The sequence below is a fragment of the Lynx canadensis genome, chromosome E3 (assembly GCF_007474595.2).
Source record: "Lynx canadensis isolate LIC74 chromosome E3, mLynCan4.pri.v2, whole genome shotgun sequence".
NCBI classification, from domain to species: Eukaryota; Metazoa; Chordata; class Mammalia; order Carnivora; family Felidae; genus Lynx; species Lynx canadensis.
The window spans coordinates 36,132,105-36,153,375 of record NC_044318.1 but is presented as its reverse complement, the minus strand read 5'-3'; the positions used below and the strand labels follow the sequence as shown (position 1 = coordinate 36,153,375).

At 41.4% G+C, this 21,271-nt stretch overlaps 1 protein-coding gene across 3 annotated transcripts in view; it reads right to left on the bottom strand.

Moving 5' to 3' along the window:
- USP42 (ubiquitin specific peptidase 42) overlaps positions 1–21,271 on the bottom strand; it is a 49,551-nt gene that overhangs the window by 10,720 nt on the left and 17,560 nt on the right. For all 3 annotated transcript variants that reach the window (XR_003965690.1, XM_030301395.1, XM_030301394.1), the window contains exons 4-12: positions 9,074–9,184; positions 7,105–7,207; positions 5,900–5,967; positions 4,883–4,953; positions 3,959–4,041; positions 2,751–2,862; positions 1,828–1,968; positions 1,552–1,652; positions 55–208 (exon numbers count right to left, since the gene is read on the bottom strand). Coding sequence is in view for 2 of the 3 variants with exons in the window: in XM_030301395.1 (XP_030157255.1) it covers positions 55–208; positions 1,552–1,652; positions 1,828–1,968; positions 2,751–2,862; positions 3,959–4,041; positions 4,883–4,953; positions 5,900–5,967; positions 7,105–7,207; positions 9,074–9,184 (944 nt within the window). In the remaining variant the exon portion in view is untranslated. The remainder of the gene's footprint in view (positions 1–54; positions 209–1,551; positions 1,653–1,827; positions 1,969–2,750; positions 2,863–3,958; positions 4,042–4,882; positions 4,954–5,899; positions 5,968–7,104; positions 7,208–9,073; positions 9,185–21,271) is intronic.

The following is a 21,271-nucleotide window of genomic DNA, read 5'->3' as shown; positions in this document are numbered from 1 at the left end:
GAATGACGCGAAAGCAAACACAACACAGAGATGATGCTACCTGTGCAACCTTACCTTTATCACATGAGAGGGAAGCTGTGGTCCCATAAACCCTGATGCGGCCTGTTTGTTGCTGACAACCCGCTGGCTGATTACGGGTCGGGGCGAGGACTGGCCGGGGCTGTGAGTGGAATGCGTGAGTTCACCTCCATTTTTCACATCGTGGGACCTGGGGACAGATAGTGACAGCGCTTAGGGTTTCGCAGCGCATCTTCCCAGAAAAGGTTCATCTCTAGCCCCTCATAGGTAGCTGCAATGCAGAGCTTTGCACAGGGTCCCCTCTGGGTCAAGGTGGGCGGCAGGTGCTCACAACAAAGGTAAGTGTGCAAAGGTTTTGTTCTTTTAATTTCAGTTTTAAGCAATCTCCACACCCAACGTGGGACTCGAACTCCCATCAAATGGTATTTTAAATTGTGTATTCTGAAGATGACGCTACCTGAAGGATATTCTTCTTTTCTGTTTACATTTTTTCTAATTATAAATACATGCCATTACAGAAAATCTGCATCCAGAAGTTAGAAAAAAAAAAAAAATACTGTGCCTCACCTCACCCATCAGAGACATCTACTATTCAGATTTACTGGAATATTCTCCAAGCTTTAGCCTATAATGATGTTTTCAATACCAGTGTGAAAAATTTCAAATTGCTTTTTTCTCCGTATATATTGAGCTTTCTTGTATCATTTAAAAAAAAAAAAAAAAAGGCACTGGGGCATCTGGGTGGCCCAGATTAAGCCTCCGGCTTCGGCTCAGGTCATCATCTCGTGGCTCGTGAGTTCGATCCCCACATCGGGCTCTGAGCTTGACAGCTCAGAGCCTGGAGCCTGCTTGGGTTTCTGTGTCTCCCTCTCTCTCTGCTCCTCCCCTGCCCGTGCTCTCTCAAAAATAAACAAACGTTAAAATTTTTAAAAAAGGCATCATGAAAATCATTTTTAACAGCTGCATAGCAGTCCGACACATGGATACGCTATAATTTATGAGCTCATCCTGCTGACGTCTGAGATTTTAGGATGTTCCCAGCTTTCGGCTACTATGAATGAACGCCACAGAGCAAACGTCAGTCGTTTTCCAAGGCCGTGCATTACCAGACATGGAATTAGTGAGTCAGAGTACGCAGCAGCCACAGGAGGAGAGTGAGTGGCGCCCACCCAAGCCCGGCCCAGGAGGGTCACCGGCTGCCTGTGCTCGGTGGTAGAGAGGCGCCCACACCCAGGTCCTCAGAGTCCCCCTTCTGGAGATCTCCATGCCCAGGCCCGAGCCGTTCGCCGCCAGCAGCAGCAGCCCCCCCTCCGCCATCACCTGCCCTTCCTCTGCGTGTTTCACCGTCCACCTGCCAAGGAGCTGGGAGCTAAATCAAACTCCTAATCCGTACTCAAAACACGACCTTCCTTACTCTGTTGGCACCTCTGAGCTGCTGTTTTAAAAACAACCAAATTCTGAATTTAAATATGCTGATGAGATGAAGAGAAATGGCGTAACAGAAAATGCAAAAATGTGTTTTCCTGAGGATACCTGATATAAAAGAGTACGTAAGCTTGTTGACTGAGTACCGATCTAATATCACTGGTGGATACGATGGAGTCATTCATTTGATACCAGAGGCCATTGCTAGCCTGCAAAAGAGAGCCAATAAAAGAGAGATTAGACAGCATGACAGAGGAAACACCAACCAAGAGATATGTAAGAAGAATGGGCTTTCATATTCTAACTGTGAAAGTCCCACCTTGCCCCCTAAGAATGCCAGTGCTGCCTTGAGAAACAGTTATTAGCAAAATCTGCACAGCTTACTTTGATGTAGCAGAAGTAGTGGCCAGCATGGCAGTTAAAGCCAGTGTGGACCAGTACTGCATACAGGACATAAATAATCGGTTCCCCGTTTGGTTGAGACATGTACGGTCGGATGTCAAGGTACTCAGGGTATTTCACATCCTAAACAGAAACGGAGAAGGGAAAAAGGAACATCATTTCCGAGGGCACAGATCACTCTGCACAAGCACGTGGAGACCCGCGGAGACCTAACACGCTGAGCTGCGTGTCAGAAGACATGACTGGCCCGGAGCCCGCCTGCGCCCGCACCTATTCAACGTGCTCCCACTGTATTCTTGATTTCCTCTAAACACACAAGGATCTCATCTTAAGTGAATCGTCTGAACCCGTCTGAGAGAGAGAGAGCAGTGGTATGCTACCTCTGGACTTTAGTCTCACTTACTTCTACTATTTCAGGAAGAGACTGTGGTGTCTCTTGCGTGCTACTCATTTCTGATACTTTCACTCTTCGGAAAGTAGAAAGAAAACGGGCAAATTCAGCGTGCTACCATCAAAAACCACGAACAAACAGGAAAACACACTTTGGCGAAAAGAGTGCGAGATCCAGCAGGGACGTCCTCTTTGGATTTCAAATGACACCAGCTCTCCCTGTCTGTCCCCACCTTCACTGACGCTGAAGCCCAAACGCACAGCACAGGCACCAGTTTTATCATCACAGAGTCTAGCCAGCTAAAGCAGACAGAAAGTACATACGCTCATAAACACACAGACCATCACTAGCACAACGCTTTGACGGTTTTTCGCCCACGACCGAATACTAGAAGAACTTAGAAGATCCGGTCACAGGACTGTTCAGCTAGGTCATTTATAACCCTTAACAGTCACTGACACTTAAGTCTTGAAAGACTCAACATAAGAAGTTATTAATAATATTATCAACATACCTTAGCGATTTTTCCACCAGTAAAATTTGCAAACCGTTTCAGAGAAAGTGTAAGAACATTAGAGGATCTGTGTATAGTAAACCTCTTGGAAGCTGGAACCATCTTTTTACACCTTGAAATGAACAGAAACAAAGGATCAGGAAGACATGTATATACATATATATACATATATATATACACACACACACACATATACATATACACACACACACATATATATATACACACACACATATATATACACGTGTGTATATATGCACACACACACACATATATACACGTGTGTATATGTGTGTGTGTGTGTATATATATGTGTGTTGTGTACACACACACACACACACATTTTTGGTATTTTAGTCTTTCCCTGGTTATGTCTTTCAAACATTTCTCACCAAACCCAAGAGAAAGACACTAGCTAAGAAACAGCAGCCTTCTCAACCAACAGCGAAGAAAATACTAAAACTTACAATACAGGGGAGATTGCTCAATTAGCATGAAAGAAAAAAGGAAGCTAGAACAATTTCCGAGAAGCCACACAGAAACTGGTAATTTTAAAATTAGGTTAATACAAACTTCTCTCGGTTCACAACAAACTGAAATTTTCAGGCTGATACAATTCTTTGCAGACAAAGCCCTATCCACAGACAAAAGGAATAAAAGTGAAGATTAGAGTGTCCATGGAGCTTAAACGAAGGAGAAATGCCTACGGTAGTAGGCAACTTCTTTCCTCGCAAAATGAGTACCTCATAATGGTTACCTACACCACCTGACGCTAAAGTGAAAATCTATTAAAACGTATGAAATAGGACTTTCTTAAAATACAGGCTCTCTTGACTTCACGGGCAAACATATTAATGAGTAATCAAAACTAGAGGTTTCTAGCAGATACTACCCCAAATCCTGGGTAAGAACCAGAAAGAGCCTTAACTACCCCGGGTGAGGGGGACTCCCACTCCATCACCGCCTCCCCCGCCCGCCACGGACGGTGGCCCAGGCCGTGCCTTCCCACGCGGCGGCTGCTGTGTGCTTCCCGCTCCGGGCAAACCTGCCCAGGAAGGCGGCGCCCGCTGTGTCTCCCAAGGGCAACCCTCTCGAGAGAGTGAGCACTGAGACACCAGGCGTTGTGGCCCTCGAGGAAGAGGGGCCCGGCGCCTTCCGGGCGACAGAAAAGCTAACGCGAGTCCGGCCCCGCCGCGCAGACCACGTACTTGCTGCACTTGTACGAGTTTTCCCCGTCGAGCTGCTCGGGCTTCACGAACTGCTCCAGTGCCTTGTTCACACTCTGAGCAGCCTGGGGAGAGAGGAGAAGCGTCAGCGCCACAGCACCTCTCACTGACACTTGATAGCAAAAAGGAAAAAGAGGGCTCAAAGGTACGAAAGCAGATGGGGGTGTGTTGGGAAAAGGAACATTTCCTGTCATCACGATGTTCACTTTCAAACACGTACACAACCAGCGATCTCCGCTGGCTAAGAAACAAGCAGATTAAAGCGAACCGTCCGTGAGGAGTTGCTCGCTGCAGCATCGTCTAAGTTAGCATGGGACCGGACGCACCAAACATGCACCGGCCAGGAGCCAGGCGGCCGCTCACGGCACGGCCGTCCCCGCGCACACGCAGTGAGGCGGTCACGCGCCCCACTGAGACGTCACGCCGGTCTGGAAGCATGAGTAACATGCTTGCAACAGTTTCTATCACACCGTTAAGGGCTCATTCTGAGGGACGGGACCGCCTACGAGTCCGCAATGTTTCTCGCTTCTGTCTTAAGCACGGAGTACATTTGTAATCAGAAAAATAAAAAGCTTAACAAAAAATAGGAGCTGAGACAATGCGAGGAGCCAAAGAGTTTCTAAAAAATTACCATCATCTAAATTGGGCTAAACCAGGCATCAGATTCTGGTTTTGTCATGATGCCAAGTGAAAAGTCAAAGGCGAGAAAAAGATTAAGTGTTCTACGTCTGTAAGATACCTACTCCAAATCTGACATAATCTCCTCTGAATCAAGTCTCAGAGTAGTAAGATTTTCAATTTGTATTTTCTAGCACGTGTAGTCTGAGTTATAAATGAACTACAGACAAAGTTACATCAAGTCTGACTGCCTTCTCCTAATCTCAACACCACAATTAGCAAACTTACCTTTATCTCCAACGTTATATCGAGATACGGATCGAACGTATCTGAGACACCTTTGCAATTTAAACACTTAACTGAAACAAAAATAAAATGCAAAGAATAAGCAAAGCGTCATCATTATGGCACAACCAACTACTGAAACGACAGAACACAAAAATACCACTTCAAAATAAAAAATTAAAGTACGTTTTTTTTTTTTTTTTTTTTCAGATTGGGCAAACAACTGTAATACCACACACAGTGTGAGTCAGTGTCGAGAATGTAGCCCACGCACACTGCTGGTTGGAAAGAGAACGGGTAGAACCTCCTAGAAGGACGACATGGCAGTACCACGATGTAGAACACATACCCTTTCACGCAGAAATTCTAATCCTAAGAATTCATCCTACTTATACACTTTCACATGAACATAAAGGCATTGCACAGGGATATTCACTGACAGGAAGAACAGTAACAAAAAGTTTGAAACAACCTCAATATCCATTGTTACAAGGGGGCTCAAGTGGAATTCTACTTCGGCTGTGAAAGACTGTTACCCACATGTACTGAAATGGACCAAGATTTCTAATGTTAAGAGAAAAATGAGAGAGGTCTATCTAATATACTCCCGGTGTGCTCATGCACAGGAGAGTGCTGGAAGGATGGACTACAAACTGAGACATGGGTTGCCTTTGAGGAAGGGGCTTGGGAGTCTGGGCTGGATTGGGAGGCACACTTTCCATTGCTAACCCTGTCCGCCTGCACTTTTTTAACCACATGCATGTATCACTTTACCAACTTTTTTTTTTTTAATGTTTATTTATTTTTGAGACAGAGACAGAGTGTGAGCAGGGGAGGGGTAGAGAGAGAGGGAGACAAGGGATCTGAAACAGGCTCCAGGCTCTGAGCTGTCAGCACAGAGCCCGACACAGGGCTCGAACTCAAGACCCCATGAGACCATGACTTGAGCCGAAGTCAGACGCTTAACCAATTGAGCCACCCAGGCGCCCCCACTTTACCAACTTTTAAACAAGACTTTACCTCTAGATCTTAGGTATCCTCCAAATATCTGACAAACGAGTGTGGTAGCTTGGGTGTGTCTGTCTAATCTGAAAAACAAAGTGATATGAGACAAGAGTTCAACAAAAATTACAGATGCTATGACAAAGCTTTAAAAGCATGGACTTCTATAAAAGAACGAGACTTCAAATAAGAAGCCACAAAATAAAAAGACACCAGAATGCGAGGCCGCCAGAGAATAGTCTTGTCTGGACCAGAACGCAGGGAGGGTTTGGGGAGGCAACCCGAAAGAGGTAGGACAGTACTGAGAAGGGACCTGACACTGAGGCAGGCACCTGTGCTGGAAGCAAGCGGCAAGACTGTGCCGCTGGGCGTGTGGCCCCGCTGGTGAAGGCAGGGGACACGGAGCGTTCTCCTCTGCTCTGGGGTCAGTCATCCGGGCAAGCGGAGCCCAGCCGAGGCAGGGCCAGCAGAACAGGAGATCTACCAGGTGTGCTCAGGCAACAGCAAGTGGGTTGGGATTTGGTATCTAGTTGTATTTGCAATCTTCCTCTTGAGTCTGCATTTAGATTTTAAGGAAGAAACTGCAGAAATTGGTAACTGACCAGACTAAGATGCAGGGAACACACACAAATTTCATAGGCTGGAGATGAGCAGAAAAAGTGCTGGGCACAACTAGAAAGGAGAAGTGGTTAGTTTTAGATCTGCAAAGGGATGCTGGTGCTCAGAAGTTAAGTAACGGCAAAACCAATATCCAATCCCTGACACCGGTTATTAAATCCAAATTGTTACAGTAAGCATACCTTTAAAATATTTTCACCATTTTATTTTTTTACATGGTACTTTTTTTTTTCAAGTTTCTTTTATTTACTTTGAGAGCATGTGTGCACACGCGTGGGAGGAGGGGCAGGGGGAGGAGCAGAGTGGAAGAGAGAGAATTCCACGCAGGCTTAGCACTGTCAGCACAGAGCCCGACGTGGGGCTTGAACTCACGAACCGTGAGAGCATGACTTGAGCTGAAAATCAAGAGTCGGACGCTTCACTGACTGAGCCACCCAAGCGCCCCTAACCACTTAAAAATAATGGCAATCATGTGAGGAAGAGGCAGCGCAAGGTCAAAAGTGAAGCAAACACAGAGCTCTGCGCATTCATCATAAAAGGCGAGACTGAACTCGGTAACCCAGCGATGTCGAGGGAAGACGTGAGCGATGCTTTGCTGTACTCACTTATTGCTGCCATTCAAGCATGCTTTTTGCATAGCATCAACAGTGTACTGAAGGAATTCATGGGCATCTTCTTGGTTTCCAAAGCGGAAGTGCCTAGCTATACCTGTGAAGTTTAAGTGAAGACAGAGCTTTATCATCACATACAATCCACCTCGGCTGTGCCCCCATCCCCCCAGACGTTCCATCCCGTGATCATCTGTCGGTTAGAAAACGCCTGTAATTACTTTATGAGTTGACTAACACAAACTGCCTGAGAATGGCTAGAACCATGCCCCTGAAGACCATTACGAGTGCATGTGGGCTAGAGCTCCTGAGAGCCCAGAGACTCTAGGTCATCAGCAAGTTAATAAAATTATAGCTGACTAAATTCAACTTTGGCTGTATGGTCTCAAAAATTTGTTCACAATGTTACGTTAGTGCCCACAATCCTACTAAATTTGGTGCTAGGGCTCCCTAAGAGAATTCACGGCAAACATAAATGTCTACACTTCTGTCCCAATAACCCACAGAACACCCCGCATCTCAGTTCCACAGCAGCCCTGCAGCCCTATTTCTAACTGAGCAGCTGCAAGACAGAATGACATAATGAAACGCAAGAATATAAACAATGTCAAAATAAAGCATTAACCGAGCAAGTTCTATAGATGAATATATAGAAATACAAATTCGCTGGAGTCACAGGAAACTGCCAGTGTTCCGCCAGTTCTGCCTACAAAAAATGGCAATCTCATGATCCAACCACATGTCAGGGGGTTATGTGAGCTCATGAATATGGGTGCAAACAGCAATGACCTTTTCTTAAAGTCTAGGTTTAAAAATATTAATCGTTCTTTATATACACAAAATTAAACAAACAAAATTACCCCTGGCTAAAATTCTGCCGGGATCCGACACTGTTTAAAAAATGTTTGCACTGTCTCCTCTGGCCTGTTAATAAAGCCAAGGGCCAATAGAACACCTCTTAATCTTGAGCAGCTTTTTAGGCAAAAGGATTATAGATTGTCACTGTATAATTATCCACCCCTGTAATTACGCAGCTACATTCCAGATTAACAGTTAGGGTTTCCTTTTTATTTGCATGCATTTTTTTCTCCTAACTCAGTTAATTAAGATGATGTAAAAGTTTACTGCAAAAACACACAGAAAGTGTGTTAAAAAACTTCACGCACCCCATCAGGATCATTATAATGCAAAAGAAAATTTTAAAGTCATTTAAAAATTAAATAGAAAAAGCAAAATTTATCTACAAATTTGCTCAGTTATGAGTTTAAATGTTGCTTTAAGAGTAGAGTTAACTTGGGGCGCCTGGGTGGCACAGTCGGTTGGGCGTCCGACTTCAGCCAGGTCACGATCTCGCGGTCCGTGAGTTCGAGCCCTGCGTCAGGCTCTGGGCTGATGGCTCAGAGCCTGGAGCCTGTTTCCGATTCTGTGTCTCCCTCTCTCTCTGCCCCTCCCCCATTCATGCTCTGTCTCTCTCTGTCACAAAAATAAATAAACGTTGAAAAAAAAAATTAAAAGAAAAAAAAAAAAGAGTAGAGTTAACTCAAGTTTGATAATTCCTGACGCTATAGGTTAATACTCATTCACTGAATTGAAACGAATCCAAAAATATTTAAAGAAACCTATGGGACAATATTATAGTATAACTCAGCATAGAAATCCAAATAGCTAGGGGGAAAAAAAAATCACTGTAAAACTTACCAATGATTTTATTAAAAAAGTGAGTTTTAAAAATTTAAATTTGCTTATACTAAACTGAATACTTTATTACACTGTCATCTTTTAGGGTTTCAAAATGTGTTTCTATACTAAACATTTTACTGAAAATTTGTTATGAATTAAAGATATATCCACGTATGATAAGACGTTTGTTTTCTGCAATACACCAGGGGCTCATCTTTTACCAGTTGGGCCATTAAGACCAATTACCTAATAAATACTGAAATAAATTACTAGCGATGATACTTACGCCGCATCTCATTAATGACAAACATCGGCTTAATAACATCCCCAGGATTACTGAGTGCCTGGGTGATATGTGCTTGCATGGTACACATCATACAAAATCCTTCTGCGTGACCTGTAAGATAACAGATGATAATCCTCCAAATTAGCAAAATATGGCTATACAGACACCACGGACTACTTTAAATAAGGGGCACACTCCTGAAATGAATCAATGACAATGGCTACTGTGTGTCACACCGTGAGCTAGCTTCATTCATTCTCACCTAATTCTCCAACAAGCCTAAGTGATCAATATATACGGGCTCAATTTCATAAGAGAAAAACTGAGACTCAGAGAGTTAAAACTTTGCCCAATGTCAAATTAAGTGGATGACACATGCTGAACTCAAATATTTTCTTCATTTTCAAAGCTTGTGCTCTTAACTACTCTTTATACTGGGAAAAATAGGTTTTCTCTTATACTACCATTTGTCTCAAACAGTAAAAAAAAAAAAAAAAAAAAAAAAAAAGTTTCCATACAAGAAGGTCAAAGCCTTTCTGTAAGTATTCTGGTCTTGTTGGACATGTACAGGGGTCTCTGTTACACATTTCTTCCTTTTTACAACTTCTAAAAAACGTGAAAACCATTCTTAGCTCATGACTAACTGGTTCTACTGGTATCCCGTGAGTAGAGGCCACAAATGCTGCTAACCATCCTACAAAAAGCCCAGGCCACCCCCCACAACAAAGCATTATCTGGTTCCAAACATCAGCAGTGCTGAGATTGAGAAACTCACCTTAAACTAAATCCTGCTCAGTACCTGCCTCACAAAGAGCCTTGAAAGGTTCAAACTCTTTCCAACTGATACAACTGTGTCCCAGAATAAAGCTCAAAAATATTTATAGGAATCAAAAAGAAAAAAAAAAAAACCTTCCACACCCAAAAACATAGCATTCTAATTAAAGACTACAAGGCATGAAAAATGCAGGAATGACCAATAACATGGAGAAAATAAACAGAAACAGACCCAGAAATGGCACAGATAATAAAATTAAGAGACAAAGACATTAAAAAATAAATTATATACACATTCATGTGTTCAAGGAGGTAGAAAAAAGCAAAAGCATGTTAGGGGGAGCCATGGAAACAGATCCAAATGTACTTTACAGGTGAAAGGTAGAATCTCTGAGATGAAAAACACAGATGAGATTAATAACAGATTAGACAGAAGAGAAGAAAACATTAGTGAACTTGAAGACTTAGCAACAGAAATAATCCATAATGAAACACATACACACACAAACTCAGAACAACAAAAACATTAGCATATCAGTGAGCAGTGGGACTCCAAGTTAGTCCCTAAAAATACATATAATTGGAGTATGAAGGAACAGAGTATTTCAGGAAATAATGACTGTCTATAGAGAGCACAAAGGAGATTTTTAGAATGATGCTACGGTTTTGTTTCCTGAAAAGGTGGTGGTTTGCATGAATCTATACCTGTGTTAAAATTCATTGAACTGTGCACCAAAAAGTTTAACATTACTCTAATGACAAAAATAAAAATTTTTTAAATGACTAGAAGTCATGCAAATTTCAAACAGTACGTCTACAGATCTAAGAGTCTCAGTAAGTCCCAAACAGAAAAAGACACGAGAAAACTACACAAAAACTACTCAGACTGCTTAGGACAGTGGTAAAGAGAGCATCATAAAACAGTGAGTAAAACAAACAAAACAAAACATGTATACAGAAACAAAGCTAAAACTGACAACAGACTTCTTGTCAGAAGCAACACGGAACAGAAAACAGCACAGTAACATCTTTCAGGTATTAGAAGAATAATGTTCTTCTCACACTGTATAGAGCACAGAATTCTAGGCCCCATGAAAACATCTTTCTAACACAAGGATGAGACTTTCACTTCTGGGAAGACAGAGGAGAGGTTCTTCCTCCCATTCCTCTGCGAAATAGAAAAGCCCTGGACGTTGTCTGTAAAACAAATGTAAGAAGGCAGTGAAAGACAGAGGAAAAGACAAGCTAGCAACTGTGGAACCCAAAGAATGACATTGTGGCAAGTTCCCTGGGTTTTCTTTGTGCCTCAGATAGTCCAGAGCTAAAGAAGCTAGCAACCTGGAAACACCAACAAATAGAATAAAGCCCCAATGAAAGCCTGCTTTCTGCAGCCAAAAGACCAGCGTGGCAAGACAGAAAACTTTTGGACAGTAATTCTCTACTCTAGCCACACACCACAGAAAAACAATGACTCCCAGACCCCTAGGCCAGCAAAGGCCAAGTAGGCAGCCTAAACTTCCACTTGCCAGGCTGCAATGGCACTCCACCCACTCGGAGTAGTGTTAGAGAAGGTGGGTTAGGAGCTAGAACTTTCATCCATGTGGGGTGATAACAATCACACCTCATCCCACAGCAAAGATCAGGTGAGGAACCTGGACTTGTATGCCAGCCCCTGGTAGTGAAGACGACTCCCTCCAATTTGCCATTGGGATAGTATCAGAATCAGGACTTTCAACATCACCCGGTGGTACAAAGCTGCCGTGGTGTCAGTGGAGACCAGGTGGAGAGCAGGAACGAGGAGCCCCAACCTCCCCCTGCCCCCATGCTTCACGGGCAGAAGCCTGGACTTCTACCTCAACCTAATACTACTTCCTTTGCCAGAGTGCTATCACAGAAAGCCCGCTGAAGCAATCATTAGATAAGATCCACATAAAACCTGTAACACAAAAGCATCCAGGTTTCAACTGAAAATCACTCATCATTTCTCACATGAGTGAAAAAAGACAATAAAGAGACGATGCCCGCACTGAGATGATACAGATGTCAGAATTATCTAGCAAAGGTTTTAAAGAAACCAAGATAAAAATGGCTCAGCTGATAATTACAAACACACTAGGAACAACTGAAAAATACATAAAGACTCAACAAAGAAATAGGAGATATAAAGAACCAAGTGGAAACTTTAGAAACAAAAAATACAATAATCAAAATAAACTCAGTGAATAAGTTAGAAGAATAGAGATTGCAGAAGAAAAAAATCAGTCAACATGAAGACAGAACAGCAGAAATTACCCACTCTGAAGAATGGAGAGAAAAGAGACTGGTGGGGGCGGCGGGGGGGGGAATGAACAGAGCCTCAGGGACTTGTGGGACTCTAACAAAACATGCAGCACACATGTCATCAGACTCCCAGAGGAGCCCCAGAGGGCTGAAAAAGTATTACACAGAAGGAAGGCTGAAAATTTCCCGAATGTGGTAAAAAATAGAAGTCTATAGATTCAAGAAGCTGAGCAAACCCCAAACAGGAAAAAAAAAAACCCCATCCCAAAACATATCATAACTAAACTTCTGAAAACTAAAGACAGAATCTTCAAAGCGGTGAAAGAAAACAGTACACTACCTATGAAAGTGTGTGTGTATGTGTGTGTGTGTATGAAATAAACAAGAAAAATGACAGACTTCAGATCAAAAATGGTGGAGGCCAGAGGAAGTGGCACAATTTTCAAGGTCTGAATGAAAAGGAGTATCCGCCCAGAACCCTACACACAGGGGAAATACCCTTCAGGAATGAAGGCAAAATCAAGACGTTCTCAGATGAAGCAAAAACTAAGAAAATCTGGGGGCGCCTGGGTGGCTCAGTCGGTTGAGCATCCGACTTCGGCTCGGGTCATGATCTCGCAGTCCCTGAGTTCAAGCCCCGTGTCGGGCTCTGTGCTGACTGCTAAGAGCCTGGAGCCTGCTTCAGATTCTGTGCCTGCCTCTCTCTCTCTGCCCCTCCCCTGCTCACGCTCTGTCTCTCAAAAATAATGTTAAAAAAAAAATTAAAAAAACAAACTAAGAAAATCTGTCACCAGTACACATACCTTAAAAGAATGACTAAAAGAACTCTCTCAACAAAAAGGGAATGATTTTTTAAAAACAGAAACCCTGGAACATCAAAAAGGAGGAAAGAATAGTAACAAAAAACAAAGGCAAATATAATAGGCTTTCTTTTTCTCAAGTTTCTAACTTATGTGACGATCAAAAAAATTATAACACTGTCACTGATATGGTTCTAAATGTAAGTGGATGAAATATTTAATTACCTGACAATTAGGGGAGACTAAAGAGAGGTAGAAGTTAAGGTTTCTACACTTACCTTTATTTGGTAAAATGACACCAGTAGACTGATAAGTTATGTATATATAATGCAAACCTAGAGTAACCACTAAAAAGACTACATATACTCAAAAATGTTAAAAATAAATCAAAACAAAATTATAAAAAAATATTCACGTAACCCACAGGAAGGCAGGGAGAAGGAAACAAAAACAAAAAACAGAAAACAAAATGACAGACTTAAGTCCTGATTTGTCAATAAGCTTAAAAATGTAAATGTTCTAAATATACCAATTAAAAAAATCCAGATTAACAAAGTAGATGGGATAACGTGACTCAATCATATGATACCTCCATTTTATATATATATATATATGTATATGTGTGTATATATATATATGTGTACACACACACACACATATATATATATACACACAAAAACTTACAGCAATCCTCAATGTGTTTGTAGCAAACAACAAAGCTGCAATACACATGAACCAAACTCTGAGAGAACTGAAAACAGACATAGAGAAATCCACAACTAGAGCTGGAAACCTCAACATCCTTCTGTCAATAAATGAACAATGAGAAAATCAGCAAGGATACAGAACTCAGCAATATCATCAGCCAATGGGATATGGACAACTTATAGAACACTCCAGACAACAGCACTATACAAATTCATTTCAAGGGTTCATGGAACATATACCAAGATAGACCATATCCTGGGCCACAAAACAAACCTCAAAAAATTGAAGAGAGTGGAACCTGGGTGGCCCAGTCAGTTAGTTGAGTGCTGAACTTAGGTTCAGGTCATGATCTCACGGTTTGTGAGTTTGAGCCCCCCACTGGGATCACTGCTCTCAGTGCAGAGCCTGCTTTGGATGCTCTGTCCCCCTTTCTCTGTCCCTCCCCTGCTTGTGCACACGTGATCGCTTGAGCTCTCCCTCGCTCTCAAAAAAAATAAATAAATAAAATAAAATAAAATAAATAACACATTTAAACATTTTAAGGGAATTGAAATAATAAAGGATATGTTTTCTACCACACTGGAATCATAATAGAAATTAGAGAAAGATAACAGGAAAATCAATGAACACCTGGAAACTAAGTAACATGCTTCTATATAATCCATGGATCAAAAAATAAATATCAAGGGAAACTTAAAAATGCACTGAACTAATGAAAAAACAACATATCAAAAATGCAGAGACACAGCTAAAGCATTGCTGAAAGGGCAACGTATGGGTATTGCCAATATCAGAAACAAAACCCTGCAGATACAAAAAATTGAATTTGTAATTTAAAAACTCTCAAAAAGTACAGCTCCAGACCAAGATAGCTTCACTGATAAAGGCCACCAAATGTTTAAATACGAACCTACATCAAGTCCACACAATCTCTTCAAAAATCCAGAGTTAATGTATCCCAAATTCATTTTTTATAAAACTAGTATTACCCTGATAATGAACCAAATAAATATGGTACAAAGTTAGAAAACAGACCACCATCTCTCATGAATAGATATGTAAAATTCCTTAATAAAATATTACAAGTAAAATTCAGCAAAACTCAAAAACGATTACGCATCAGAGGAGAGAGGGGAAGATGCCACGGACTAGGAGGACCCGAGGCTCGACTCGTCCCACGAATACAAGATAACTATCAAGTCATCCCAAATACCCTAGAAATTGATCTGAGAACTGGCAGAACAAACTCCACAACGAGAGGCAGAGGAGAGGCCACATGAAGGAGGAGGAAGAGCAGAGCCACAGACTGGGAGAGACCATGTGGCTCCTGCAGTAGGAAGGGAGCTGCAGTCACTGAAGAGGGCAGGGCAAGAGACATACTGGCACACAGGGCAGTGCAAGGGGAGAAGAATCCCCAGAGCAACTGGCTCGCAAAGCAAAAGGTTCCAAATTTCCTGAGTTCTTACCACCCGAAGGGTTTAAAGCCTGGAGTTTTAAAGGTCAGAGTAAGTGGCTCTGGTAGAGATCAGAAGACACTGCTGCTGCTCTTGGAGAAAACAGACCTACAGCGTGGAAACAAGATCTGACGAGTGCCTGAGGCACACAGTAGGGAGGTTAGCTGCTCATCACAGAGCATGTCCAAGAAAGAGAGTGTTCACAGAGAGACCCCCTTGGGAACAAACACACTGGCCACCAGCATTTCCTTCCCTCTGCCCTGCAGTGTAAACAAGGAGCCACCTGTGGGAACCAGGACAGCACCAACACTCACTACCTAATATGCTGACGCTAAGCCCTCCCCGCCCCCGCCCCCGCCCCCCCCATGCTCTGGAAGAACCTCCCTTCCCAGTCACACTTGCCACAGTCCCAGTGCAGCAGGTCCCTCCCCCAGAAGACCAAACTAAACCCCTGCTAACCTCCATCCCCCCAGCCAGGAGTTTTTCAAGGCCTCAGTTCTGGGTGGCAGCAGCAACAGGTCTCATTTTACAAGCAGATCAGGGCACACCCAGTTAAAACTCATCACATTCAGGCCAGGGACCAAACACTGCCCACAACAGGCAAAGAGAGCCTCTGCAGACAATCAGCCTGAAAGGTAAAGTGGCCAGAATACAACAGCAGAGCACATGCAGCTCACGGTGGAGACATTCCTGGCAGCACCAGGCCTTGGGGAACAGGAGATACTACACTGCGGGGCACTATGTGACCTCTCCATAAAGTCATTACCCTCAAAAACCAGGAACCATAGGTCACTTTCCTAACACACAGAAACAGCACAGGGACTTAGACAAAATGAGAGGACAGAGGAATTTGCCCCAAATGAAAGAACAGGAAGGCCATGGCCAGAGATCTGAGTGGAACAGTTTTAAGTAACACAGCTGATGGAGAATTTAAAGCAATGATCATAAGGATACTAGCTGGACTTGAGAAAAGAGTGGAGGACATCAGTGAGACCATTAACAGAGATAAGGAATAACATAGCAGAGATAAAGGGCTCAATAAATGAAATCAGAAACATGCTTGATGGAATAAACAGCAGGCTGGAAGAAGCAGAAGAACAAATTAATGGCCTAAAAGAGTAATGGAAAGTTATCAAGCTGAATAAAAGAGAGAAAAAAGAATTATGCAAAACAAGAATAGGCTTAGGGAATTCAGTGACTCCATCAAACATAACATTCATATTGGGATCCCAGAAGAAGAGAAAAAAAGAGGCTGAGAATTTATTTGAAGAAATAATAGCTGACAACTTCCTTAATCTGGGGAAGGAAATAGATATCTTGATCCAGGAGGCACAGAGAACCCCTGACAAAATCAACAAAAGTAGATCCACACCAAGACATATTGTAATGGCAAAATATAGTGATAAAAAAAAATATTAAAAGCAGCAAGACAAATGAAGGCTGTTACATACAAAGGAAACCCTGTAAGGCTACCAGCGGATTTTTCACTAGAAACTTTCCAAGCCGGAAAGCAGTGGCATATTTAAAGTGCTGAATGGGAAAAACCCGCAACCAAAAATACTCTATCTAGCAAGGCTACCATTCAGCATAGGAGAGAGAAAGAGTTTCCCAGACAAACAAAAACTAAAGGAGTTAGTGGCCACTAAAACAGCCCTGCACGAAGTATTAAAGGTGACTCTTTGAGTGGAAAGGAAAGACCAAAAATGACAATATGAAGGTAGGAAGCACAAAAACAGTAAAAATGAACATTTCTGTAAAATATCAGTCAAGAAACTAACAACAGGATGTAAAATATGACACCATATACCTAAAATGTGAGGAAGAAAGGAGTAAAGAATAGGTTCCAACTTAAACAACCATCAAGTTAATATAGACTGCTATATGCAAAAGATGTTATACACAAACCTAATGGTAACCACGAATCAAAAACCAGTAATAAATACACAAAGAAGAAAAAGAAATCCAAATATATCACCAAAGAAAACCAGCAAACCATGAAAGAGAGAAAGACAAGAATGAATCAGAGAAAATCTTCAGAAACAACCACAAAACAAGTAGTAAAATGACAATAAATACATAGTTACCAATAATTACTTTGAATATAAGTGAACTAAACACTCCAATCAAAAGACAGAGGATGACAGGGTACCTGGGTGGCTCAGTCAGTTAAGTGTCCAACTTCAGCTCAGGTCATGATCTCACAGTTCATGGTTTGAGCTCTGCATCAGGCTCTGTGCTGATAGCTCCGAGCCAGGAGCCTGCTTTGGATTCTGTGTGTGTGTGTGTGTGTGTGTGTGTGTGTGTGTGTCTCTCTCTCTCTCTCTCTCTCTGCCCTTCCCACACTTGTGCGCACACCTGCTCACGCTAGCTCTCAAAAATAAACATTACAATAAATAAAAATAAAAATAAACAATAATAATAAAGGGGACAACCCAACAAGAAGATACTACAATTATAAATATTTATGCACCCAACATGAAAGCACCCTGGGGCGCCTGGGTGGCGCAGTCGGTTAAGCGTCCGACTTCAGCCAGGTCACGATCTCGCGGTCCGGGAGTTCGAGCCCCGCGTCAGGCTCTGGGCTGCTGGCTCAGAGCCTGGAGCCTGTTTCCGATTCTGTGTCTCCCTCTCTCTCTGCCCCTCCCCCGTTCATGCTCTGTCTCTCTCTGTCCCAAAAATAAATAAACGTTGAAAAAAAAATTAAAAAAAAAACAAAAACATGAAAGCACCCAAATATATAAAACAGTAAATAATAAACATGAAAGAACTAATTGATAATAATACAATAACAGTAGGGGACTTTAACACCCCACTGACATCAATGGACAGATCATCTAAACAGAACATCCACAAGGAAGCAAAGGCTTCGAACGACACTGGACCAGATGGACTTAACAGGCATATTCAGAACATTCCATCCCAAAACAGCAGAATACACATTCATGTGCACATGGATCATTCTCCAGAATAGATCACACATTAGCCCACAAAACAACCCTCAACAAATTCAAGAAGATTGTAATCATACTATGAATCTTTTCTGACCAAACACTATGAAATTACAAGTCAACCACAAGAAAAAATCTGGAAAGACCACAAATACATGGATTAAAAAACATCATACTAAACAATGAATGGGTCAACCAGGAAATCAAAGACGAAATTTAAAAAGTAGAGGCACGTGGGTGGCTCAGTTAAGCGTCTGACTCTTGATTTTGGTTCAGGCCATGATCCCATGTTTTGTGAAATTGAGCCTTGTGTCAGGCTCTGGGATGACAGCATGGAGCCTGTTTGGGATTCCCTTTCCACCTCTCTCTCTCTGTTCCCCTCCTACTTGTGCATGTACACACATGCTCTCTCAAAATAAACATTCAAAAAAGGTTTTTTTTTTAAATAAATTAAAAAGTAATGGAAACAAATGAAAATGAAAACATAGTGGTCCAAAACCTTTCAGATGTAGCAAAAGCACTTCTAAGAGGGAAGATTACAACAATACAGGCTTACCTCAAGAAGCAAAAAAAAAATCTCAAATAAACAACCTAACCTTGCACCTAAAGGAGCTAGAAAAAGAACAACAAACAAAACAAAAAACCAGCAAAAGGAAGGAAATAATATAGATTAGAACAGAAATAAATGACACACAAACTAAAAAAATAATAGAATGGGTCAGTGAAGCCAAGTGCTGGTTCTTTAAAAAAAAAAAAAAAAATCAATAAAATTGATAAACCTCTAGCCAGACTTTACCAAGAAAAAAAGAGAAAGGACTCAAACAAATAAAATCACAAATGAGAGTGGAGAAACAACCAGCACCACAGAAATACAGTTAAGAGAATATTATGAAAAACTATGTGCCAACAAATTGGACAACCTGGAAGAAATGGATAAATTCCTAGAAACATACAAACTATCAAAACTGAAAGAGGAAGAAACAGAAAACTTAGACCAATAACCAGCAAAGAAATTGAATCAGTAATCAAAAAGCTCCCAACAAACCAAAGTTCAGGGCCAAATGGCTTCACAGGCAAATTCTACCAAACATTTAAAGAAGAATACCTATTCTTCTCAAGCTATGCTAAAAAACAAAAAAGGAAGGAAAACTTCCAAACTTATTCCATGAAGCCAACATTACCCTGATACCAAAACCAGATAAAGACTCCACTAAAAAGAGAACCACAGGCCAAAAGCCCTCATGAACATGGGTGCAAAAATCCTCAATAAAATACTAACAAACTGAATCCAACAATACATGAAAAAAATCATTCACCATGATCAAGTGGGATTTATTTCTGGGTTGCAAAGGAGGTTCAGTATTTGCAAATTAATGTAATGCATCACATCAATTAAAAAAAACAAAACCATACGATCATTTCAACAGATGCAGGTTAAAGTACAACATCCAATTCATGATAAAACTGTCAACAAAGTAAGTTTAAAGAGAACATACCTCAACATAATAAAGGCCATGTATGAAAAACTCACAGCTAGTATCATCCTCAATGGGAAAAAACTGAGAGCTTTCCCTCTATGTTCAGCAACAAGACAGGGATGTCAGTCTCACCATTGTTATCCAACACAGTACTGGAAGTCCTAGCCATAGCAATCAGACATGAAACAAAATAAAAGGCATCCAAACTGGTAAGAAGTAAAACCTTCAGTACTTGCAGATGACACGATACTCAATATAGAAAACCTGAAAAGACTCCACCAAAAAACTACTAGAACTGACCAATGAATTCAGTGAAGTCATAGATACAAAATCAATGTACAGAAATCTGTTGCATTTCTATACACCAATAATGAACCGGCAGAAAGAAAAATTAGGAAGTCTATCCCATTTACAATTGCACCAAAAACAATGATACCTAGGAATGAACCTAACCAAAGAAGAGAAAGAGCTGCACTTTGAAAACTATAAAACACTGATGAAAGAAACAGAGGACACAAAGACATGGAAAGACACTCCATGCACATGGACTGGAAAAATATTGTTAAAATGTCTATGCTACCCATAGCAATCTACACATTTAATGCAATCCCTATCAAAATACCAACAGCAATTTTCAAAGAATTAGGACAAACAATCTTAAAATTTGTATGGAACCACAAAAGACCCCAAATAGCCAAAGCAATCTTGAAAAAGAAAAGCAAAGCTGGAGGCATTACGATTCCAGACTTCAAGTTATATTACAAAGCTGTAGTGGTCAAAACAGTACGGTACCAGCACAAAAACAGATATATGGATCAATAGAACACAATAGAAAATCCAGAAATGGGGGCGCCTGGGTGGCTCGGTGGGTTAAGCCTCCGACTTTGGCTCAGGTCATGATCTCGCAGTCCATGAGTTCGAGCCCCGCGTCGGGCTCTGTGCTGACAGCTCAGAGCCTGGAGCCTGTTTCAGATTCTGTGTCTCCCTCTCTCTCTCTGCCCCTCCCCCCATTCATGCTCTGTCTCTCTCTGTCTCAAAAATAAATAAAACATTAAAAAAAATTTTTTTAATAAAAATAAAAAATTTAAAAAAATTAAAAAAAAAGAAAATCCAGAAATGAACCCACAATTACACTGTCAATTAATCTTAGACAAAGCAGAAAAGAACATCCAATTGGAAAAAGTGTCTTCAACAAGTGGTACTGGGAAAACTGTCAGTAACATGCAAAAGAATGAAACTGGGCCACTTTCTTACACCAACACAAAACCAAATTCAAAATGGACTAAAGACCTAAATATGAGACCTAAAACCATAAAAATGCTAGAAGAGAGCACAGTAAGTAACCTCTTTGACATCAGTCATAGCAACATCTTTCTAGACATGTCTCCTGAGGCAAGGGAAACAAAAGCAAAAAAGAAACAATTGGGACTTCATCAAAATAAAAAGCTTCTGCCCAGCGAAGGAAACAATCAACAAAATTAAAAGGCAGCCCATGGAATAGAAGATATTTGCAAATGACATATCCGATTAAGGGATACAATCCAAAATATATAAAGAACTTGTAAAACTCAACACCCAAAAAACAACTAATCTAATTAAAAGATGGGCAGAAGGTATGAACAGACATTTCTCCAATACAACATCCAGATGGCCAACAGACACGTGAAAAGATGCTCGTGACCACTCATCGTCAGGGAAATGCAAATCAAAACCATAATGAGTTACCACCTCACACCTGTCAGAATGGCTAAAATCA